This window comes from Echinops telfairi, unplaced genomic scaffold (genome assembly GCF_000313985.2).
Source record: "Echinops telfairi isolate 266 unplaced genomic scaffold, ASM31398v2 ScPeMD7_655;HRSCAF=1070, whole genome shotgun sequence".
In the NCBI taxonomy this organism is placed as follows: Eukaryota; Metazoa; Chordata; class Mammalia; order Afrosoricida; family Tenrecidae; genus Echinops; species Echinops telfairi.
The window spans coordinates 30,570,263-30,595,209 of record NW_022104553.1 but is presented as its reverse complement, the minus strand read 5'-3'; the positions used below and the strand labels follow the sequence as shown (position 1 = coordinate 30,595,209).

The following is a 24,947-nucleotide window of genomic DNA, read 5'->3' as shown; positions in this document are numbered from 1 at the left end:
CGGGAGCTGTCCGCGGTGCTGGTGCGGGCCCGCCGGAGGGGCCGGCCCCGGGGCAGGAACTTCTGAGGCTACTCTGGGGAGGAGGCTCGGTTTGCTTGGGGGTCCAGGGGGCTCTCCACCTTTTTAGGGTGCTCTACTTTGGATGGCGAGAGACTGGGATTTTCCCTGGCCTTGGGGGGGGGCTCTCAGCCTTGGGGGGTTTTTCCGTTGGTTCTTACGGGATCTGAGCTCGTTTGGGCTCCTTGGGGTGCATCACTTCTTTGGGGGGGGCTCTGCCTTGGTGAAGGACCTGGATGTGCTCTGGGTGTGGGGGAGCTCTGACTTTGGGAGGGCTCCTTCGTAGTTGTTGGCCTTTGACCTCAGTGATGGGGCAGTCTCCTTTTGGGGGCGCTTTCCCAGGACAGGTCCTGGGAGTGAGAATCCCACCCCCCAGGATGGCGGTGGGTAGAGGTTGGCCTTTGCCCTAAGGCTGGGGTCTGGTTCCCTTTCGGGGAGCCTGGGCTTGCCAAGGGCGGCCTCTTGCAGCTCGCCGTGGGGAGCACCGAAGACTCGAGTTGGGGGGCTCAGCGCTTGCCTTGGCTCTAACAGTGCGTGTAGGGGGTCTGGCTCTGCCCGCACCCCTGGAGGGCTCACGCTTAGGGACGCGGGGCGGAGTCTGGCCGGCTCGGGATTTGTCCTTGGCCATGATGGCACTCGCGCCTCCTGGGACCTCCAAGCAGAGTCGGTGTTTTGCTTTATTTATTTTTTTTACCAGGACCTTGTGACTAGGCTGGAAGAGAGGGCGGAGCTAACTGGCCCAGGTGCCAGGCTTGAGCTAAGAGAGGAGGTGCTGGTTGGTTTGGGAGTGGACAGTGCTCATGGGGGAGGGGGGGGTTTGTTGAGAGGGGGGCCAACTCGTGGGTGCCTGCATTCTGGCCAGCTGATTCTGTTGGTGGGCAGGAGGAATCGAAGTAGCTTTATTATTTTTTGCAGGGAGTGGAAGCAACCTGGGAGGTGTGTATTGGGGAGTCTGGGGCTAGAATTGGGGGTAGGCTAGTTTGGGGAGCCAGAAAGCAGCCTGTGTTGGATTTGGGGGATTGGCTCTGGTCAAGGGTTAGGACTGGTTTTGGTTTGGGAAGTTATGTGTTTGGTGCCCCAGGGTTAGGGGGGGTGGGGTAGGTGGGGAACTGGGTTGTGGAAGCGGGGTCTACCTCCTAGATAGGGAGACTTGGAGGGAGCTAGAGTTGGCATTAGTTGGGACCTTATTTGGGAGATTGGTTTGGCTGTTGGAGGGGGGTGGGGGTGGGGACGAGGTTGACATAAGGTGATTTTATTTGAAGCCCTGGGAAATGGGGCAGGGTCATGCCTTCCTGTGGATGGTTAAGACAGAATTGGAAGTGTTGCTACCAGGCTCGGGTTGGGACTGAATTACGGATGACGGGATCAGGTTTAAGGCCTCGTTTGTTTTTGGAGAGGGGGCTTTGTTCCTGGCTGGGCAGAGGCTGGTTGTCCCAGGACCTGTCCATTGGGGGCTTGCGGGGAGTCAGGAGGTCTGCCTTCAGGATAAGGGAGTCAACAGACTGAGCATTCTGGGGTCTCCTCCCTCCTTGCTTCTCCCCACCCCTCCTCAGGCAACAGCCTGAGCTGTCCCTTCACCCCCAATAAAGGCATCGCTTGCCAAGGCCTTTCCCCTTCTTCCTCCTTCACTATCACACACACACAGGAGGTGGGAGGTGCCAACGCCGACACTGGCACTTCTTGGGAGGGGCTGGGGTGGGGTGGGGGTCCGTGGCTGAGCCCCTCCCCGTCGTGCACAGCTGGATGGCTGGATCCACGAGAAAATGCTGATGGCGAGGGACGGCGCGCGGGAGGACAGCCACAAGCTGCACAAGCGATGGCTACGACACCAGGCCTTCATGGCGGAGCTGGCTCAGAATAAGGAGTGGCTGGAGAAGATTGAGAGGGTGAGGACCCCAGGCCCCCCCACTTGGAGCCCTGCCTCAGCGCCTTGCCCCCCACCCCCACCCCAGCACCCCCCACCCCTCAACCGGGTCAAATCTCCCGTGTAGCAGCTCCTAGCTTCACGTGGCCTCCTGGAGCCTCAGTTTGCCGACCTGTACAGTGGGTCCCTGCCATCATCTCTTCTGAATGGTGGCCCCATGGTGGACCCTCAGGGTTGTCAATGGTCCCCCCCAACCACCTACATCCTCCCCCCAGGGCAGGCTTCTGCCTACCCCACCCCATTTTGGAACATTTAAGATGGAAGGTTGTGGAGACAAGCAGGGGCGGCTCTAAGAAGGCCGGAGTCAGAGCGAACCTAGAATCCCTCCCACCCTGGGGTTTGATGGGAGCCTGTACTGCTTCAAGCCTCAGCTTGCTTGTCTGTATAATTCAGGAAATACTCAACATAGCTACTTTCTCCCAGGTTCTTGAACTTGCAAAGGACTGAAACTCAAAACGGGGCACCTAGGGTCCAGCATTGCTCTGCTATTGTTACCAGGGTCCCTGGGGCCTAGTGGTCACACATTGGGCTGCTAACCGCAAGGTCAGCGGTTTGAAATCACCAGCCACTCCTTGGGAGAAAGACGGGAGTTTCTACCCCGGTAAAGAGTTTCGGTCTGGGACACACACAGGGGCCGTTCTGGGTTGGCATTGACTGCTGGGCAGCAAGTTAATTGTTTTGTTCGTCATTATTCATATGGGATGTAATATAAGTGTCCTGGGGCCAGCAAGCTGAACTTCTGTCGTGACTGATGATTGTCCCCCTCTGAGCCCTCAAAATTGTTATGCTTTGAACACCTGGACTTGTCTCTCTGGGTACCCACCTCCTGAGTCACGTGGGATCTGCTCAGGCCAATCTCAAGCCCTTAAATGTGGGTGTGGGGCCCAGGCAGCATCCCTGAGCCTGAGTTGGGAATTCATTCTCTCTCTGCCTCTCTCTCCTCTCTTTTTCCCCTCTCCTCTCTCTTGTGGCCTTTCACCCGTATGCCTGTCATCCTGGGACTGCCCATCTCCCCTTTTCTCTTCCCTACGTCTCTGTTTCTGTCCTCGCGTCTCGCTTTCCCCCTGCCTTCATCTGTTCCTCTATTCCTGTTGGTCTCCCCCTCCCTGCCTGTCCGAATCTTCCTCCGTTTGTGTCTGTTCCCATCTCTTCTTTTGCCCCATCTCCTCCCATGTCCTCATTCCTTCCGTCCATTGGCCTGTTTCTGCATCCGTTCTCTGTCTCCAACTCTTTGCCTCTCTCTCTCTCTCTGCCCACATTTCCCCCTGTGTTCTGGACCGCTCCTCCTTCTCTGTCCCTCCCCACCGACCGTCCCTCCCCCTCCTCTCCTGCTACCCATTCACCTGGAACAGGAGGGCCAGCAACTGATGCAAGAGAAGCCTGAGCTAGCGGCCTCCGTGCGGAAGAAACTGGGCGAGATCCGGCAGTGCTGGGCAGAGCTGGAGAGCACCACCCAGGCTAAGGCACGGCAGCTCTTTGAGGCCAGCAAGGCTGACCAGCTGGTGCAGAGCTTCGCGGAGCTGGACAAGAAGCTCCTTCACATGGAAAGCCAGCTACAAGACGTAGACCCTGGAGGGGACCTGGCCACCGTCAACAGCCAGCTCAAGAAACTGCAGGTAGGGCCTGGTGGGGCCGGAAGGGCTTTGGTCAAAATGGGACCCCGCTCGAGGCACTTCAAACGGAGAGGATTTAATACAGGGATTTTTGCGGGGGGCCAGAAGAGTTGGGAGGGCAGAAAGGGAAGGCGGAGGCAGTCCAGCTCTGAGTAACTCTTAGAAGCAACCAAAAGCCCTGGACAAGGGAACCAAAGGAAGAAGAAGGGGTTAGAAGAGAGAAATCTGAGGTCAATAAGCAGCACACTGGGGTCCAGTCTCCATTTTCCGGATGAAGAAACCCAGGTCCCGAGGGAGAGGAATGGCTTTGCCGGAGCCATACGAGCCATTTTCACGGAGCCGTTCCTCTACCAGGCTCCTCGGTGTGGAGCCCTCCACGACTCCACCCAGCAGCCCTACGAGATGGGTGCTGGGTTGATGGCCCTTCATTTTACCAAGGGGGGAACAGAGTCACAGTCCACAAAGCTCCCGGCCCCAGGACACACAGCAAAGCAGGGCGCTCTGAGGGAGCAGGGCCCACCCTGTCTCTACCCCGAGTTTGGCATCTGCCCCCATGCAACAGCCAGCGTGGCATGCTGTTGTCCCGTGGCTGGCCGTGAGAGCTTGGGTGCTGCTCCCGACCTGCCTGCGCATGCCAGGAACGAGCCCCCAACTGGTGAGCCGCCTTTCACCGGTGGGACACTGAGGCTCCGGGAGGGAACCGCCTTGCCCAGGTAGCAAGTGACAGAGGTCCTTGACCTCGTCGACCCTCCTGTATGCCACACTGCCTGCGTGGGTTTGCTGGTGAAGTACGTGGCACGGTGTCCGGCAACAACCAAGTCACCACCAGGCCACGTGGTATGTACCCCTTCATTTGGGCATCCACTGTGTATGGGGCACCTCCTGTGGGCCTGGCCCTGTTCTAGGTGCAGGGATTCAGTGGTGGGCAAAACAGACACACACACACACACACACACACACACACACACACACTCACTGTCTTTGTGGGTAAATAGATGACAATGGGATCACCAGGGACCACACGACTTGATCAGCACCCCGGCGCTCACGTGTTTTGATCTCCGGGACTCCTTCCTCGCCGTTGCTGGTGTTGGTGGCCGGAGTTGGCTCCAACTCAGCGCCCTGCAGGACGAACCTCAGCCCGGGCCTGCACCATTGTAGTATTAAAAAATGGTGCGGAGGGAGGGTGAGGACCAGCCCCCACCCGCTGCTACTCCTACGAGTTCAGTAATACTACTTCTGGGTTCAGTAATGCACAATTGTACGGTTGAGATATATAAGTATTATATTAAAGTCATCAAGAGCATGAGAGATAATACAATAATACAGTCAGGCATGATACATGGCAACATTGCTCACCTCAGCCCAGCTTGGTGGTCCACGTGGAGAGAGGGGGAAGGGAAGGAGGGTAAGGGAACAAGGGAGAGGGGAGTGACCAGGGAGTGAGCAGCAAGGAGCTCAGAGTCAGAGAGAGAGAGATATATTGCTGGCTCACACCTATATACCTTTTGGGGGCAAGCCAGCCCACTAATTACAGGTAGAGACATACGTCACAGGAAGGGGCTGCACTATAGGTTACACAGCAATGAGAGGGTGGTCTAGGAGGTGGTCTCTGGGTCTCCATAGGAACCATTATCAGTAGGGTGCAAACTCCGCCTACAGGAGCCTGTCCATTGTCTCCAGAGGCAGGGAGCAGGCCCACCCCCGTGGTGGGATGAGACAGCAATCTGGCAGCAAGTATCTGACCTTCCCCCACACGCCATCCTCACAGTGGTTGTCAGGTCCGACTCCACTGTGACAGCCACTGTGTCCGTCCCTCTCACGGAGGGTCATCCTCCTCTCCACTGACCTTCTTACTTTCCCACGCGCTATGGCCTTCCCCAGGGATAGACTCCACCCAACCGCTGGTCCAGAGTATGTGAGAGGAAATCTCAGCACCCTCTCTTCCAAGGAGCATGCTCTCCGCACCTCCACCGAGACAGATTTGTTTGTGCTCTGGCAGCTCGTGGCACATTCCGTGCTCTTTGCCATCACGGTCATTCGAAAGCATCGATTCTCCTTAAAACAAGCCCTCAAACCAGAATCACAGCTCTCGAGTTGATTCGGACTTTTAATGACCTTATAAGAGTAGAACTTCCCCTTAGGGTGTCCAAAGCTGTAAATCTTTATGGGAGTAGAAAACCTCATCTTTCTCCCTCGGAGTGGCTGGTGGATTGGAACCACCCGCCTTGTCATGAGCCGCCAGTGCATAACTCACTCTGCCACCAGGGCGCCTAGCGCTTCTTCAGTCTTCCTGGTTCATTGCCTGGCTGCGTATGCATTAGCACAACAACAACGAGACTAAACCAAAAAGCCCTCCTTGCCATCGAGTCGATGCCACCGTGAGGAGTAGAAAGCCCATTCTTTGTTCCGAGGAGCGGTCAGTGATTTCCAGCTGCTGACCTTGGGGATCACAGTCCACTGAGAAACCCCCACGCCACCAGGGCTCCCATCCCATGCATGTAAGATGATGGGAAACAGCGTGGCCTGAGTCCGCTGCACATCAAAGGGACGTCTTTGTCCCTTAACACTTTGAAGAGGTCGTTCACGGCAGATGTGCCTGGTGCTCTCTTGCTCTCTTGACTGCTGCCTACTTGAGTGTCAGGGGTGGATCCCAGACGCATGGAACCGGGAAGAATGTCAGTGTTGTCTCCCAGGATTGCTGGTTCCAGGAAACACTGGGGCCCCCAAAGAACTTCCGTTCCCCTTCCCATGGCTCATCCCAATCAGTGTTCGTTGTATTAAAAACGAACCCAGAGACAGCCTTAACGTTTCAGTCCCTTAAAACAATAACAAGAGTAAGCCCTTCATGTATAGGAGACACACAGCCTTTTTTTTTTTTTTAATGAAGAATAATTGCGTGCCCCCCAAGCAAACAGCAGGAAGGCTGGCCTCGCTTTTCCGTGTGGCCGCTCCTGTCTGGCTGGAGTCTCAGATCTGCTCCTGCGTCTGCCTGCCGCTGCTCCAAGAGCCCAGGTCCCGGGTCCCTGAGACACGCCATCCTGCCCTCGGGAGAGGATGAGAGGCTGACGGCACGTGACATCTTAGCATTTTTCATAGGAATCCCTGTGACCTCCCTAGGGCTCTGGAAGGTCCCGGGAGCTGCCTGGGAACTCCCCAGGCCACCCTTTGAGACCCGAGGACACGCACTCTGGGCCTGTGGTTGTCTTCTCCCTCCTTCCAACAGCCCTCCTGGGAGGGGCTCCCTTGTCCTCTTGCCCATGAGGAAATCACAGCCCAGGGTCACGCAGTCACCAAGCAACCCCACCCAGAGTCTGCTCAGGCCCTCTGATCTCTGTCCACCCTCCTTCCTGTAGCCTCTCAGACCACAGGAAAGGTGACGCTCTCCATTGGCCTCTGAGAAATCCATCCCTGTCCAAGGTCTGGGCCCGTGGGCTGGGCAGGCAGTGAACCCATCCGATGACTCAGCGCCAGGCTGACCTTGAGGGCTCTTGCAGACTGTCCACAGAGCCAAGAGCAGTTGGGGGCCAGGGGGTGGCCCCAGGAGAGAGCAGAGGGTACTGCAGGAGGAGGATTGGGGCCCAGGAGGCAGTCCGATTGCGGTTCATTCCCTCTCTGGGTCTCTGGCTTCCCATCTTTAAGAATCTAAAAGCCTGGTCCCCCAGGACCAGATGAGGTTGTGCAAGGAAAGGATCCAGTTGGCACAGGGCCGGGGACAGGAGGAGCTCTCAGGACTGACCTGGCCCCAACCAGGTTCCCAGGGGGGCTTCCTTTCTTGTGCGTTTTTCAATTCATTCTGTGGTGCAGAGGCTATGTTGCGGAGCCCAACAGGCACGCGACCATTTCCGCATGTGCTGTTGGGGGGACACTGATGATGGTCTTCAGGCCACGCAGGGGTTCTCACCCTCCCTTTTCCGTCGTTCCCCCGCCACGGACATAAACTCCCTCCCTCTGAGGTGCTTATCTAACCTTTCGGGTTGCTCTGGTCGCTTCGGTCCCATAGAGACCAAAAAGGAAACTCCCTGCTGTGGACGCAATATTCTGACCCTGCGGGAGCATGCAGGACAGGGTAAAACTGCGCCTGTGGGTCTCTGAGGCTGTGCATTCTTATAGGAGCGGACGGCCCCATCTTCCTTTCTCAGAGAAGCTGACGGGCTTCCACTGCTGACCCATAGCTAGCAGCCCAACGCAGAAGGCACTTCTCTGCCAGGACACTTTGTGTTTCCACCTAGACCAGCGGTTCTCAACCTTCCTATGCCACGGCCCTTCCATGCAGTTCCTCATGTATTGCTGACCCCCCAGCCATCTAATTATTTCCGTTGCTGCTTCGTCACTGTCATTTTGCTACTGTGATGAATCGGGGCACCCCTGTGAAAGGGTCGTTCGCCCCCAAAGGGGTCGCGACCCACAGGTTGAGAACCACTGACATAGTTCTTAAACGTTTTATGCTCAAGGAAAAACCTCCCCCACTCCTTTTTTTTTTTTTTTTAGTTTAAGGCTTAAAGGTGACCTCAGGGCAATGGTTTCAGGGTTGATCCAGCCCCCTTGGTTCCAGAAAGACTGGATCCCAGATCTGTTAGATCTCTCTGGAGCTAGATTTATACCTTGGTCCTTGGCTCCGCGCGAGAAAGAATTCACGCCGAAGCCTGGTTCGTGATCGAAGTGAGTTTTATGAAAGTTAGAAGAAGTTTCAGGTTTACACGGCACCCAAGGGGCTCCTCCCGGACATGCGGCCTAGCTGGAAGCGGCTCTGAGTCCCGCAACGCGTGCCAAAGCTCTCTGTGCCTGAGTTCTCTCTCCTCCGTTCTAAGTTCTCCTCCCGTCTCGGTTCTTGTCCTTGTTCTAAGATCCCCTCTCCTCTGGGCTTCTGCCTTTTCAAGGATTCCACAGGGAGGCGTGGTGGAAGACCCCTGGTCGACCCCATTGGCTGAATTGAATTTACCTGGCTAGGTGATCCAATTCAAGTTCACGCCCACCCCTGCCCTGAACACGTGCGCTGTGCCACTCCTTTGTTCCCCTAGCTTGACCCTCTGGGCATGCTTTAATGGACATCCCCCAGTCCTGTGCTGGCCTACCTAACAGATCCACAGGGCTTTCATTGGCTTGGTTTTCAAACACGATCTCCAGGCCTTTCTGCACCTGCGTCTGCGCCACCCGCCAGTCTCTGCTGACACCTGGCTGTGGGTGTGCCAGATGGAGAATCAATCCCAGGTATCCCATGGGGAATGGTACCCCCATCCACCACTGCCCTCTTGGGGCTAGGAGTCATTTGAGGAGGATTGGAGATAGTCTATTGATGAATGTCTGGCCCGGGTATTAGGGAGCCAGGAGAGAGTCTGCTCAGGGGGCTGCTGACAGCAGGGAGTCCGGAGAGGCAGAAAACTAGACAGGAGCTGAGATCCCCTGCCTGGAGCGGCAGCTGGCCAGGACTCCCCTGCAGGGTGCCTGGCCTCTCACTCCTCTCCGCCAAGCCTCCTGCCGGGCAACCCCCAGCCCTGCCAGGCCCAGCTTCATGGCTGGCCGGTGACATGCCCACCAGGCCAGCACCCAGGGCCCAGCACCCAGATGGCCTCTGTGCCCCATTTACTGCTCTGCCGCTGCCACCTGGAAATGATTATTTCAAAGAAAAATCTATGATGGTAAAATATGTTTAAAAATTGTAAACATATATCTGTTTTTGAAAGCCGGCCGAGTGCCCCTTTTTCAGAGTACAAATCCACGCTGGGTTCCTTGTCGTGTGTTTGGGTTGCCAGAGGGTCTCCTCGGTGGAACTCTTTACATATGGGTCCATCAGTGATGGAATTCCTAATGACCCATAGACACGGGGTCCCCCCTGGCACTTTCAGGGAGCACCATTGAGCCGGTTGCCTTCAAGTGGCAACCCCACACATGTCCGAGTTCAGTGGCTGATTTGGGGGTACCGTTGGCCAGGCTTCTTTTCCAAGCAGCCAGAGGGCAGGGCAGGCCCCTCCCCACTGGGGCATAGAGGGGCTTTTGGAGGGGGGGGCCTGGGGGGGTGTAAACAGAAGACATAAATGCAAAGCAGCCATTGTCAAGTTCATTCTGACTCACAGCGACCCTACAGGACAGAGTAGAACCGCCCCTTTGAGTTTCTGGGACAATCCATCTTTACTGGAGCGGTCGGCCTCATCTTTCTCTTGTGGAGCATCTGGTGGGTTTGAACCTGGGACATTTCAGTTAGCAGCCCAATGTGTGAACCACTGAAAATCCTTCTCTACCCACTCACGGCCACTGAGTCCACCTTGACTCATAGCGACCCTACAGGAGAGCGTGTAGTTTACCAAACCTGTACGTCTTCGTGGGAGTTGAAAGCCTCATTTTTCTCTCTTGGGTCAACTGGTAGTTTTGAACTGCTGACCCTGTGGTTAGCCGCCCAGTACATAACCTACTGTGACACCAGGGCTCTTCAGACAACCTTAGAGTTACTATGGTACCCAGAACTGAACTCTTCCCAGCTTATTGTGGTAGATCAAGTGCTGGACTCAGGCTGCAGGCAGGCCTGGCAGTGAATCACAGCTCCATCATTACCGGGCGTGTGGTGTTGGGCAGGGGATTGTGTCTCTGACTCTGAGTCTCAGGTAGCTCCCCTGTGACGTGAGCTGGCCCCCCGCAGGCCAAAGCACCCGTTGATGGCAGGAGTGTGGGCTGCCCGCGTGCACGCCCTGGCGTTGTGACGTAACCACGTGGATGACCTTGAAGGCTGACGTCTCTCTTTTCACCTCAGTTTCCTGCTCAGTAAAACGGGGCTCACAGTCAGCCTCATCTGGGCGTTGGGCTTTGTGAAGATTCAAGGACAAAAGGCTAAACGTCATTTCAGACCGGCAGTACCTTGACAAGGAAATCTATCACGTAGGGCGCTGCATTCGTTTAAAAGTGATGGTGGTTTTTCAGCCCCCTTAGCCTGAGGACATACAGTCATCAAGGGCATATTGGTTCAATACTTACTTGGGTTCAAACTCAACTGGAGTCAATGATCATCCCATGGGCAGAGTAGAGCTGCCCTGTGACTCTATGACTTTACAGGAGCAGACAGCCTCATCTTTCTCCTCTGGAGCAGCTGCTGGGCTCGAACCACTGACCTTGAGATTAGCAGGCAAATGAGTAGCCTACGATGCCACCAGGGCTTTCTTAATTACTTAGCCACCTGCTGGGGCCTGTTGTTCCTGTGAGAGTAACTAGCACGCGGGCTTCCGGTCACATTGCATGTTGGGCGGTGCCGCCTCATCCCTGTCACTTTTCAAACGCGTTATTCGGAGGACCGGACATGAACCATCATGCCTGGTGAGACAGACAGATGGTCAGCGAAAAAGGGGAAGGTCAATCGACTTAAGGAGGTGGCTTGACACGGTGGCTGCAGCAATGATTGTGAGGATGGGCCAGGGCCAGGCAGTGTTTCCTTCTCTTGACTGTGGATGGCTCTGAGCCACAAGCCACGCAACACCACCCAACAGCACTAACCTAGGAGGCACCAAGGAGTCCTGGTAGTGCGGTGGCTAAAGTGCCCAGCTGTTCACCAAGAGGGCTGCGGCTGGAACCCACCAGCGGGGAAAAGCTGGCCCACTCACCTCCATCGAGTCCATGCTGGGTCATAGCAAGTCCCTGTGGGTTTCCAAGATGGTAACTGTTTACGGGAGTGGAAAGGCCAGGCTTTCTCCCTTGGAGCTTGTGTTGGTCTGGGTAGACTAGAGAAACAAATCCAGAGACACTCAGATGTGTATCGAAAAGAGGTTTGCATACAAGAGCAATTGAATGTTGAGAAAACATCCCAGACCAGTCCAGATCAAGTCCAGAAGTCCGATATTAGCTCATATGTCCAATACCAATCTATAAGGTCCGCTTCAGACTCACGAAATACATGCAATGACGCCGAATGCAGGAAGATCACAAGCCAGTGGGTGGGAAGTCTTGTGGATCCGGTGGCAGCATAGGCATCTCAGTGCTAGCAGGGGTCTGTCTCCACGTGGCTTCTCCAGCTCAGGGCACTAGCATAGTTCCATGTGCCTTGTCAGCTGCCATGTCTCCCAGGGACTGAGCAGACAGAGAGAAGTGTCTTCCGCCTCCAAGGAGGAAATCCAGGAGTTCCCAGGATCCTCAGGAGAAGGCCACGCCCACACAGAGGCCTCATTGGTTATATCTTGATTGGCAGGCCAGGCTCCACCCCTTCCCTCGTCATCCTCTCAAATTGACACCAGATTAGGAAACTACCACAGAGCTGCTGGTGGTTCTGAACTGCTGACCTTGTGGTTAGCAACCTAACGAACAACCGCCATGCCACAAGGGCCCCTCCCTAGATTAGCGTTCTTATGTAGGGTTCCCATGGCTGTCAATCATTACTGGAATAATGAGACAGCTTCACCCTTCTCTCCAGGAGCACCGGCTAGTGGATTTGAATCACCAACCTTGCGGGTAGCAGACCAGCGCTTGACCACAGCACTACCAGGGCTCCTTATGAAGCCCAGATGCATAGTATTAAAAATTAGCACTGTCTTATATTCACACGATCTCACCGAACAGCCTGCCTGAGTTTTTGTACCAATGAATACATTCTCCCTCCTCTGGAGCGAGAGTCCCCATTTCCTCACCAAGACGTAGTATTGTCAGACTTTTTAGATCCCCCGCAAACTGATGCATGGACAGAGAGATTTCACACTTTTCCTGTCTGCGTTTTTGGGGGGCGACTGGTGGGTGCACCCTCTGCATATCTAGCTCTATATTGACCATTTAGGTTTCAGAAGGGGGACCGCTGTTCTGAGGGTCCCAAAGGGAGGCTCAGACTGATCTTTCCTCCCCTTGCAGGGTCTAGCCTCCGCCCAGCTAAGGAGATGCTAGGGAATGGCCCCTATTGTCAAGGGACAGGCTGAGGCCCTGGGAGCCAAGAGACTGGCCTGGGGCCACATAGCAGTGGGCGCCAGAGGCCATGCCATAAACACCAATACCCCTCCTGGACCCTCACGCAGCAGAGGGAGCCCAGAGCAGGGCCTGGGCCATAGCTCCTAGACTGAGCCCAGCTGGGCCTGGGGGAGCTGCCACGGAAGGAGGGGCTGCCGGAGAACCCAGGCCCTGAGCATGTGCAGGAGGGAGGCCGGGGCAGCTGCCAACAGCCTGGCGTGTCGCCTGGCTGCCCCACCCCTCAGGCCAACAGCGTCCAGCTAGGCTGGGGGTGGTGCTGGCTGTGGGGCTGGGGGTGCGTGGCTGTGTGAGCTATCTGTCCCCTCCACTCTCTCCCCATCTCTCAGCTCCTCGGGCCGTCTGCCTGCGTGCCTGCTTCCCTCATCTGTCTTCCCTCGCTGTTTGTCTCTGTCCCTCATGCCCTTGTTCTCTGTCTGCCTTCTTCCTCCAGTGGGCCTCTTTCTCTTCCTTCCCCCGCCTCCCTGTGGCTCACTCTCTTCTCTCTCTCTCTTTGTGTTCCCCGGGTCTGCCTCCCTCCCCAACTGCTCCCACTGCCCAGGTGCCTGGCCAGGTCACCCAGAGTCCTCTCCTGCTCAACTGTCCTTCCAGCTGAGGGACCAAATGGTGGACTCTCAGGCCACCCACCTCCCACTTTTGCAGCCCTTCAGGTCTCAGCCAGCTGTGGTCTGGTTCAGCCACTGTTTGTGTGTGTGTGTGTGTGTGTGTGTGTGTGTGTGTGTGTGTGTGTGTGCTGGTCTCCTACCATCTGAGGGGAACCAGCGAGAGGAAAATGTTAGAGACTGAGTCTCTGGGGGCCCTGGCCACCCACCTCCACCTCCACCCCAAGCAAGACTGTTCCCTGAATAAGCTCTGTGGACCCTTCTCCCCACCCCCCCCTCCCAACCCAATTCCTTCTCCAGCCATTCCCTCTCCCCCCATTCCTTCTCTGTGGAACCTCTCAGCTTCGGCTGAGCATGGCCTCGGAATTGTCCAGGGGCAGGAGCTGAGCCCCACACCTCTGCTGTGTGACCCCAAACGTCTAAGCCGCCCTGCGCCTTAGAAGCAGCGTGGGGAAAGCTTGGGGTTGGGCGGTCCTATCGCCTGGGTTCAAATCCTGATCCTGGCTGTCGGTGCTTTGCACTGGTGACTGATCCTCTCTGTGCCTTAGTTTTCCCGACTGGAAAATGGGAAGGCATGGAGCAGGGAGAGGATCAGAGCAGGAACCAGGGCCGCCTGAGGCCAGGGACTTGCTCTGCTGACGTGGATGGTGTGCTGTGTGGCTAGTGGCTCGGGAGTGTTTTATTTTCTTTGTTTTGAAGTGAGTGCCTCTGTCTTGTGATGACTTTGTTTGGACCTTTGATGTCTTTCTGGAAAGATCTGCGATGGTTTTCACGCCACAAAGAAGGCGCCATTGTAAATGGCGAGCTCCTTCGCGAAGTTCACGTCCCCGTCTTAAATGCGGTCGCTGTTGGTATATCCACTGGGGTGAATGGCCTCCACTCTGCCCTGTCCCAGCACAGGTTCCTCGCCCACAAGGAAACGTCAAGTCCAGCTTGGTCTCCCACTTGCTCGCTCCCCAGGCCCGAGGCCACCACCGACCGACTTCTGGCCCTGCTGGCTGGGAGGACAGACACTTGCTGTCGGCGGGCTCGTGCTGAGCAGGGGCCTTGGTGACCGCTGACTCAGGAAGCCGTGTTTTGGAGGGCCACGCATGTTGTAACCTGTATTGGGGCCCGTGGTTTCATGGCTTAAAGTGAGTGTCTTTGTTGTTTCCCTCCGATATGCTGAAGAATGCAGGTAACGGCAGCCTGGTGGTGCCGGGCTGCTGACCATGACGTTGCCAGTTTGAACCCACCAGCCACTCCTGGGGGGAGGGATGAGGCTGCCTGCTCCAGGGAAGGGTTAGAGCTGGTTCTCCACCTTCCTCATGCCGCGACCCTTTCATTCAGCAGCTCATGTTGGGGTGACCCTCCAGCCTAAAATTATTTTCGTTACTATTTCATCACTGCCATTTTGCTACTGTGATGAATCAGGCAACCCCTGGGAAAGGGTCGTTTGACCCCCCCCCAAAGGGGTCGCGACCCACAGGTTGAGAACCCTTGAGCTAGCGTCTCAGACACCCTCAGTAGGGTCGCTGTGGGTGGGAATGGAGGGGGAAGCGTCAACCGTTGGGCGGCTGATCATGAGCTCAGCAGTTCAAACCCACCAGCTGCTCCGTGGGAGTCAGATCCCACAGCCAGCTCCCCTCAAGAGTTACAGCCTCGGACCCCCCCAAGGAGCAGTTCTGCCCTGTGCTATCGGGCCCACCTGAGTCAGAATTGACTCAGTGGCAGTGGGTTGAAGGTAGGGTCCAGTCCTGCAGCAGTGAGGGCCGGGAGCAGGGGACCCTGGAGAGAACCCACTGTGACTCATCCAACCACAGAACTCAACACACTGTAACCGAACGTGAGCTTTGCGCCAGGCACTGGCAGGCAGCTGTGTGTGAGAGGGACAGACGGCCTGTCTGCCCTGACCTCCTGTGTCGCAGGGAGCACCCAGGTAACATGGCCCGGGGCTTAGAGGCGGGCCCGGCACGCAGCAAACACTCATAACGTGCCCTCACGCACGCTCATGCATTGCTGCCGTGTGGTCAGAAGTTAAAACTAAGCCATAGAACATCGAAAGGAAATGTCTCCCTTTCCCCGGCTGGGTCCCCTTTAGCTCCTTCTAGAGGCCTGGCGGTGTGGTGGTTACACGCAGGGCTGCGGTCTGCAGGGTCTGAAGTTCCAAACCACCAGCCGCTCCTCGGGAGAAAGACTGGGCTTTCTACTCCCATAAAGAGTTACAGTCTCGGAAACCCACAGGGGGCCGCTATGAGTCGCATTGACTCTGTCAGCGAGTATGTGGGATTTTTCTGTGTATTTTTCTGCACTTCTAGAAGCATCTCTGTGTTAGTCTGGGTAGACTAGAGAAACAAATTCATAGACACTCATGTGTGTATAAGAAAGGTTTATATACAAGATCAGTTGAATATTGAGAACACATCCCAGCCCAGTCCAGATCAAGGCCCTAAGTCCGATATTAGTCCATATGTCTGATACCAATCTATAAAGTCCTTCGGACTCACGAAACACATGCAATGATGCCGAATGCAGGAAGATCACAAGCCAGTGGGTGGGAAGTCTTGTGGATCCGGTGGCAGCATAGGCATCTCAGTGCTGGCAGGGGTCTGTCTCCACGTGGCTCCTCCAGCACAGGGCACTAGCATAGTTCCATGTGCCTTGTCAGCTGCTATGTCCCCCAGGGACTGAGCAGACAGAAGTGTCTTCCGCCTCCAAGGAGGAAATCCAGGAGTTCCCAGGATCCTCAGGAGAAGGCCATGCCCACACAGAGGCCTCATTGGCTATGACCCGATTTGTGGGGGAAACCAGCCCCCACAACTAATTGCGGGTTCGTTAGACACAATCCTATGGTTATAATTTATAAAGATTATAGTAAAGTCATAGAGAATAATAGAGATAGGAGAGAGTAAAATGAAGACGTCAGACGCATTTCATGGTAGCATGCTCACCTCCTGGATGGCCGTGATCTCACCAGCCAGGTCCGGCACAGCGAGGGCTGAGAGGGCAGGAGGGCCTCTTCTTTCTTTCTGGCCAAGGACCATATATACTTAGGCGCATGATTACAGGTAACCACGCCCGTCGTAGGAAGGGCCTGTACAATAGGCATAAGCTGACAGGAAAGGGGTGAGTTAGGGGTGTACATGTAATAGGAAGGGGAGGGACTAGGGGTATACATGGGACAAGATGGGCAGACCCCAGATTCAATATGGCAGCCTAACCTTGGTCACCCTTGTGTGGGCTTGACCTTCACGGCCTCTCCTTCAGGGAAACAATCTACTACCATCCTTATCAGAAGGGAGTGGGCCCTACTTAGGGTGGGACAGACTATACAGTGTGATTGCTCTAGATGGCTGATAACCCCGAGGGAGGATAAACTCTGACCTGCTCTCATTGACCTCCAAGCGTTTATCTATTTGGGTGTGACAACTTGGGAGAAATCTTTCTGTACCCCACACCAATGGACACACTAGACTCCACCCATTCACTCGTAATCCTCTCAAGTCCCAAATTGACGCCAGGTGACACATAGCCCATCCTGAACCGTGCCCTTGTCACCAGGCAAGACGTGGGTGCCTTCCTTGTCCGCACACAGGAATATCCTCCGTTCTTTGAAACCATGGCATGGTGCGGCCGCGGCCTCTTCTTTTAGCCGCCTTTAATTGAGAAGGTCTTGGGGGGGGTCTCCAATTGTGCTAGTGTCAGTAACAGGGCCAGACATCTCTGTCCCCCTGTCCCTGGACCCATGTCCAAATGTCCTCTCAGTAAAATGTGTGGACCCAGAGTATGCCCATGATGGCGGTTGCCAGGCGTTCTTTGGGAAAAAGGCCACGGGCACATCTGCCCCTCTGGCTGCCTCTGCTGGGATCTCTCGGGCGGTCGCGTCTCTGTGAACGGACAGGCGAAAGAGAGGGTCTTTAGCGACTATTTTCCACTTTCCTTAACGCGGAGGGATGTTGAGCTGTGTTTCTCTTTCTTTTTTTTTTACACTCGTATTACCCAATTTATTAAACAAAAAAGGGAAAATACAGTAAAACATTTTGGACGTTACAATTATCATTTATTATATTATTTATGGCATCTAGTTTACAGTGTTACATATTTCACATACAGTATTATTATACATAGTTCTTACAAATACTGTAATCAATAGCCTATGAAATGACTTAAGGGATGTACTCTACAGGTGGGTCGCCGTCTTTTTCCTCTGAAGGAGCGGGTGTAGGCAGTGGGTTTCTGGGTACACGTTTAAGAAACATTGTGATTGGCAGTTGCCGACGTTGTCTCTTCATTTCAGTGAAAAGGTTTTTGTAGGGTCCCATTGCCCCATCGAGTGCATTCCGGAACCGTAATGCACGATTCATTTCTGGATCCCATTCTTCTTTTTTGTGTGTGTGTTTCTCTTTCTTGTGGTGGTGGGAGCATCCCTGATAAAACCCTCACCATCATAATCATTTCCGCGGGTCCTAGACTCTGTGACAGTAAATCCATCCCTTCAGGTTGTATGGCTCTTCTGGGTCCCTGTTCATGGCCCGCTAGGCACCAACTCCTAGTGATTCTGTAAGGACAGAGTAGACCTGCCCGCTGTGGGTTTCCAATACTGTGACTGCTTACGGGAGTGGAAAACCTCTCTCTCCTGAGGAGTGGCTGGCAGTTTCGAACTGCCGACCTTCGAGTTAGCAGCCCCGTTCAGAACCCATGACACCACCAGACCACTGGGAGTCAGCCTTGACTTGATGGCAGGGAGTCTTTTGAAGGATCAACGAGGAGCCTTGGTGAGAAACCCAGGGAGGCGGTTCTACCCTGCCTGCAGAGTCACCGTGAGTCGGAGTGGACTCACAGCTTTGAGATGACTGTTCGAAGCATCCGCTCTCTTGCCCCCCACCCTCTGGGCCTTAGTGGTCAAACCCACTAACGCTGAGTTGATTCCAACAGATATCAACCCCATAGGACAGAGGAGAGCCTAGAACCTCCCCCGTGGTTTTCTGTTGCCTGATCATTGAAGCCCTTATAAGAGCAGACAGCCTCATCTTTCTTCCCCAGAGTAGCTGGTAGGTTCAAACCACTGACCTTACCGTTAGAAACGCAAGGCATAACCCACTAGGCCGCCAAGGCTCCTTCTTAGCCTTGGTAAGCCCTCTCTTCAAGGGACCTTCAAATACTATTTTAAAAAAAAGATCTCATCATCTCTTAATTCCATTTACTGTGAACTTCCATGTGTGTTTTGAGGCCCCAGCCTGCTTGCTTCTTTGCAATAAGTGAGCTCAACTGTATGCTTTCCGGCTACTGACTTAGTCCAGCCCCACGACGCTTGCAAAGTTCTCCAGTGCCGCCACCTGCGACCAGACTTCATTTCTCTTTCCAGCTGAATGGTATGCCACTGCATGCCGATTCCACTTACCTGTTGACAGGTGCCTTGGTGTCCCCAGTTTGAAAAGTCCTGCCATCAACATTCCTGCGCATCCCTGTGCTCAGCAGGAATGGGAAAGATTGTCATCATTTAGACACACCCCTTGCCTACGCTTACGCTGTTTCCGATCCTTCTGTCGCCTCTGGGGACATACCCAAGACGAGGCTGGTTGAACACGTCCCCCTTTGTATTGTTTTGGGGCTCATCCATCTTCCCTGAGCCTAGAAAGTCTGGATGCCGTGAGAACTTGGAATTTGGCGGCATATCTTTTTAGGAGCCAATTGGCCTTCTCTGGCTTCTTTGCCCATTTGCCAGAGGGGGCGTGGCAGTCACGAGGCAGGATGGCGCTGGTCCCTGTACATGCTCCCTCGCTTCCTTGCTGGAGACGCTGCGTCAGGGGTCTTGGTAGCTAATGGGGAGCTAGAACTGACAACCCTGACAGTTCGGGCAATACTGAAGAGTTTCTTAGATTCAGTACCCTTCTGATCTTTCCACACATCACAACCGGTTTTAAGACATTGAAGATTCTTTTTTTTTTTTATCATTTTTTTTTAAAAAGAAAGAAAAAAAATCATTTTATTTGGGGTTTGTACAACTCTTATTACAATCCATCCATCCATTGTGTCAAGCACATTTGTGGCCATCATCATTCTCAAAACAGTTTCTTTCTACTTGAGCCCTTGGGATCAGCTCCTCATTTTTGCCCCTCCCTCCCCACCCTCCTCCCTTATGAACCCTTGATAATTTATAAATTATTATTTTGTCATGTATTATACCGACTGCTGTCTCCCATCACCCACTTTTCTGTTGCCCATCCCCCTGGGAGGGGGTTATAGGTAGATCATTGTGACCGGTTCCCCTTTTCTCCCCCCACCTTCCCCTTCCCCTCCTGGTATGGCTACTCTCAATACTGGTCCTGAGGGGTTTATCTGTCCTGGATTCCTTGTGTTTCCAGCTCTTATCTGTATCCATGTACATGCTCTGTTCTAGCCAGATTTGTAAGGTAGAATTGGGGTCATGATAGTGGAGGCAGGGGGACATTTAAAGATTCTTAATAAAGGAATTTCTGGGTTCAGGGTGATTAAGCACACACACACATACACACACACACACCTTGTGATTGTGCCCCATTTATATCCATCTTACCTGGGTTTGATGTATTACACGTTTTGCTATTGTCCCGTGATGTTTGTTGTTGTTGTTGTTTATGATCCCCTAGAAATTGTGAAGACTCTCTGGGCAAATAGTTAGCGCGCTCAGCTGCTAACTAAAAGGCAGGGTTTGGCAGCCGCCCAGAGGTGCCTCTGAAGAGGGATCTAGCCGCCCGCTTCCCTGGAAGCCTCGAGCTCGGCTGTCCTGACACGCACGGGGTCGCCCAGCCAACTCCACAGCACTGGGGCAGCTGGTCAGACGTCGTGAGCTGCATTGGTTGACACTCTTTAAAGTGCAGTTCATTAAACTCCAACCTGAAAGGATTTATGTTAAAAGGGGGCTTCATCGGCTTACAGAACTGAAAAATCCCGGCCGTGGGCAGTGGCTGCTAGGCTGAATCAAACCACCCCATCCGGAATCTCTCCCTCTCTGAGCCCTGCTCGTCTTTGTGTTGGCTTTTACAACCGGAGAACTTCCTCCCGCTGCGTGATGGCGAGATGAGCCCGAGGTCTACACGATAGCAGTTTAGGAGGCCTGCTCTTCTTCGCTGCACATCCGTTTGCTCAGCAAACGTGGGCAGGATTTTCACAAGTTAGGCACACCACGTGCCTGTTCCAAGCCAATCACGTAAGGAGCATGAGTCCGTATTCTCACTGGCCGGGCCTGCTCACATGACCACCCTGGGAATTCTGGGCTTTATCTGGGCCCTCGGGAAGCTAGGGAGGTTTGCCCAGGCCTGGTTTTGGCCATGTGAGCATACTGGGTCCAATCCTTGTGGCCAGGGTGACTCTGGTGTTCTGATTGGCCAGGCTGGGGCCATCTGGCAACTTTGGAACTCTGGGCCCATCTCGGCACTTGAGAGAGGGATTTGGGGGGCTGGGTGCAATTGGGGGGGGGGGGGATGACCAAACCAACAGATCTGCCCTACAGACGCTTGGAACGGAAGGCTTGGTTCTTGAGTTTGGGTTTGCAATCATGTGTCCTAATCTGTTTCCACTTAATTCCATCTTTGTTTTCTTCTCTACGGACTTCCCCCATCTGTTTAGAATCACACAAGGAATACATCAATATAATCGTCTGGTAAAAATCTAAACAAAACCAAACCTCACTAACCCCAAAGTTTGCAGCACAATGAATGTCTCCCTTGAACTGGCTTCCTAGCCCCACACCCCAAAGGGACCCTCCCCTATTCTTTGGTACCTATCTTTCTTGACCCCCTTCTATATATTATTCACAATGATAGCTATACGGATTTTTAAAATATGCTTTATTTTGTTTTTCCTGTGCTTTTCAAGGATTTGAAAAAAGAAACCTTCACGGCTCAGACATTAGAGATGATACCCCAAATCGCTTTCATTCCCATGTTCCTCATTCACTAAATCCATAACCCCTCTTACCAAGTGCCACCTAATTTTCTTGTCTACTCCAGACTTACTTATGCTCGGGCACTCCAAGACACCTCCCACTCACATGTCAACGACCTCATCAGCTGATCGCTTGCGTTGATGACAGTAGTAAACACACGCTCCTAAGGAACTCGTCTGCCCGCGAACAACCTACATCTGGCGGTCACACACACGGGGGCGCGAAGCAACGAGGGTGTGATGCTGACAGCGGTGCTGGAGGTGACGTCTCAGCTCAGCCGAGCCGCGATTTTCAGTGACGCCGGAACGTAGCCATCTTCATTTTCCATGATCTGATGTGATCATCCTCCATTTTCACACAAGTCAATCTCAAATAAGGATCTGCTTTTGGGGGCCTCCTCCTGCCGGTGAGGAATATCTATACAAATAAAACATTCATCCTTCGATCTGCAATTGCTTGTTCCTCATAACCGTTCGCCTTGGCTCCTCTCCCATTCGCTCTATATTCACCGCCAGTGAGTTGATGGCAGTACTTTTGGAAGTGGGAAGAGACAGGCTGAGTTTGGCCACTGGCACCCATGGACCTGGTTTACAGGAAAAAGAGGAGAAGACGAGAGTGGGTTGACTGGTTTAAAGTTCATGACCTAGCACGAGGAAGCTAGGCTTGTTGAGTCTTTATCTCATCACGGTACCGAGAGTGGGGTGCTGGAGAAACAGATCATAAGGTGGAGAGCGGATGTCTGTCTGACCTCTCCCTCAGTTTTTCTTCTGTGTCTCGCCAGAGGTCAGGTAAAGCCACACTGATTACTCGGTGGTTTTCTGGAAAGAGTATGGGAAGTTAAAGTTTCGATTATTTTGTTTGGTTGTAGTCTTTGTGATTCGTGTATATTTTGAGCTCAGGGGTAGAAACCGCCATTTGACTTTCTCAGAGAAGGAGAATGGCTGAGCAGAACTTCCCCCGTGGGCGTCCAAGACTAAAATCTTTGAGCCTCATCTTTCTCATGAAGAGCGGCCGGTGACGTGGAACTGCTGACTCTTCCGTTGGCAGCCCAGCGTGTAACCAGTGCGCCACCAGGGTTCCCATGATCACAGACTTCTGGATTTCTTTAACTTTTTCATTCTGCCTGGGCATGGAGTTTGTCAACGAGCATCTTTGGACAGGTATCTAGATGCCAGTGTTTTTTTGTTTTGTTTTGTTTTTTTAAATTGGGGGCTCAGGTTTTATTGTTGTTATTGTTTTTTAAATCATTTTATTGGGGGCTCATACAACTCTTATCACAATCCATCCATCCATCCATTGTGTCAAGCACATTTGTACATTTGTTGCCATCATCGTTCTCAAAGCATTTGCTTTCTGCTGGAGCCGTTAGTACTAGCTCCTCATTTCCCCCTCCCTCTTCAGCTTCCCTCCCTTACGAACCCTTGGTAATTTATAAATTATTATTTTGTCATATCTTACACTGTCTGACGTCTCCCTTCACCCAATTTTCTGTTGGCTGTCCCCCAGGGAGGGGGTTATATGTATATCCTTGTAATCGGTTCCCCCTTTCCAACCCACCCTCTCTTCACCCTCCTGGTATTGACCGGTCCTAAAGGGATCATCTGTCCTGGATTCCCTATGTTTCAAGTTCCTATCTGTACCAGTGTGCATCCTCTGGTCTAACCAGACTTGTAAGGTAGAATTGGGATCATGATAGTGGGGGGAGGAAGCATTTAGGAACTAGAGGAAAGTTGTATGTTTCATCGTTGCTACACTGATCCCTGACTGGCTTCACTCCTCCCCACGACCCTTCTGTAAGGGGATGTCCAGTTGCCTACAGATGGGCTTTGGGTCCCCAATCCGCACTCCCCCTCATTCACAATGATATGACTTTTTGTTCTTTGATGCCTGATACCTGATCCTTTCGACACCTCGTGATCACACAGGCTGGTGTGCTTCTTCCACATGTGCTTTCTTGCTTCTGAGCCAGATGGCTGCTTGTTTACCATCAAGCCTTTTAAGACTCCAGATGCTATATTTTTTAATAGCTGGGCATCATCAGCTTTCTTCACCACATTAGCTTATGCACCTGCTTTGTCTTCAGCAATCATGTTGGGAAGGTGAGCATCATGGAATGCCTAATAGAACAAAGTGTTCTTGCGTTGAGGGAGTACTTGAGTGGAGGCCCAATGTCCATCGGCTACCTCAATACTAAACCTATAAATATATGTATATAGATCTATTTCCCCATCATCAATTTACATATGTACATGCCTTTATTTAGACCTCTATAAATGCCCTTTGCCTCCTAGTTCTTTCTTCTATTTCCTTTTACTTTACTCTTGTCCCACTATCATGCTTAGCCTTCATTTGCGTTTCAGTAATTCCTCTGGTTTACATTGCCCTTGACCAGTTCCTACCAGGCCTCTTACACCCTCCTTGCCACTGATTTTGGATCACTTGTTGTTCCCTTGTTCCTGGGTTGGTTAGCACTATTTCCTTTCCCCCACCTCCCCCATGTCTACCCCCCCCCCCCGACTCCCGGAACCATGGTCCTGTTGTTTTCTCCTTCAGATTGTTTATCTCTGCCTATCTTATCGAGATAGACCTGCAGGGATAATATACACACAAAAAAACAAGACAGAGCAAAACAAAACCACAAAAGAAAACAAAATGACAATAACAACAAATGACCAAAAAAAGAGAAAAGCCTGTGAATAGTTCAAGGTTTGTTGACCTTTAGGAGTGTTTTCCGGTGGCGTCTGCTCCCCTTGCTGCTCTGTTGCACGCCCTTAGTGTTTTGCCTCAGTGTGGTGGGGTCAGATCCGGCGCAATTCCCACACTGTGTCTCCAGTGTTGTCCCCCGTAGGGCTATGGGTCAGTGAGGGATGTCATGTCTCATAGTGGGACTGGCCATATGGTCCTCTGTGTGCAGTGGCCACTCTGAGCAGGGATATCGTCCTCCAGGCCTGGTGGGCCAGGATGTGCTCCACTCTCTCTTCCGCCCCGTTCATTTGTTCCCGTGTGCTCTGATCAGACGCCAGTGTTTTTTGAAGGCTGTTTTCCTCGAAGTGGAAGTGATGTTCCGGACTGAAGATTGTGCACATTTTCCATCGTGATGGGACCTGCCAAATTCCCTTCTCAGAAGGCTCTGCAATTTACACCTCCGACAGTGGCTGTGGCCAGCTCCCGGTCTTTGCCGGCACGAGATAGCGTCAGTCTTTTCCACGTCTGCCGGTCTGATGAATAGACGTGGCCGTCTTCTTTCCCCTGCCGCTTCTGGCAGGTTCCTGAGACTGGGAACTTCCTGGGTGCTTGTTTCGTTTTGCGTGTGTTGCCTGTTCCCTTCCGACGCCCGTGTCTCTGTGGGGCACCCGTCCTTTCTTTCCTTACTTGATGACAGCCCTTCATGCATTTGTTTAACAAATCACACTCTTCTAGATACTTGGATACAACGGTGGATGTGAGGTAGCCCCTGGTGGGGTGGCCAGGACGTCGGGAACTAGGGGAGAGGAGACCAATAAGAAACACACAAGTCAAGACAGCCTTGTCTGATGGTGACAAACTTTGAAAATTACAGAAGCCGAATAGATGGTTGGGGTGGGGGGGAGGTCATTCGATGGTTAAAGAAACGCGTTCCTGATTCTGATGTGTACCCCATACCAGGGGGCTCCACGCAGTTCATGGGAGAATAGCATCAAGAGAGCATGGACCTCATCTGCAAACTCTTTAAGGCCCCACAAGGTCAGCGGTTCAAACCCACCAGGTACTTTGCAGGAGACAGATGAGGCGTTCTGCTCCCATGAAGACTTACAGCCTCAGAAATCCACAAATCAAAACCAAACTCCCTACCACAGAGTCCATGCTGACTCATAGAAACCTTACAGGACAGGACGTCCTGCGAGTTCCCGAGACTAACTGTTTACTGGAGCAGAAAG

General features: G+C 53.3%; 1 protein-coding gene across 1 annotated transcript in view; it reads left to right on the top strand.

Moving 5' to 3' along the window:
• Positions 1-24,947, top strand: part of LOC101645657 (spectrin beta chain, non-erythrocytic 4) — a 54,047-nt gene that overhangs the window by 14,027 nt on the left and 15,073 nt on the right. The window contains exons 6-7 of the mRNA XM_004710499.2: positions 1,797-1,943; positions 3,334-3,597. Of these exons, the coding sequence (XP_004710556.2) occupies positions 1,797-1,943; positions 3,334-3,597 (411 nt within the window). The remainder of the gene's footprint in view (positions 1-1,796; positions 1,944-3,333; positions 3,598-24,947) is intronic.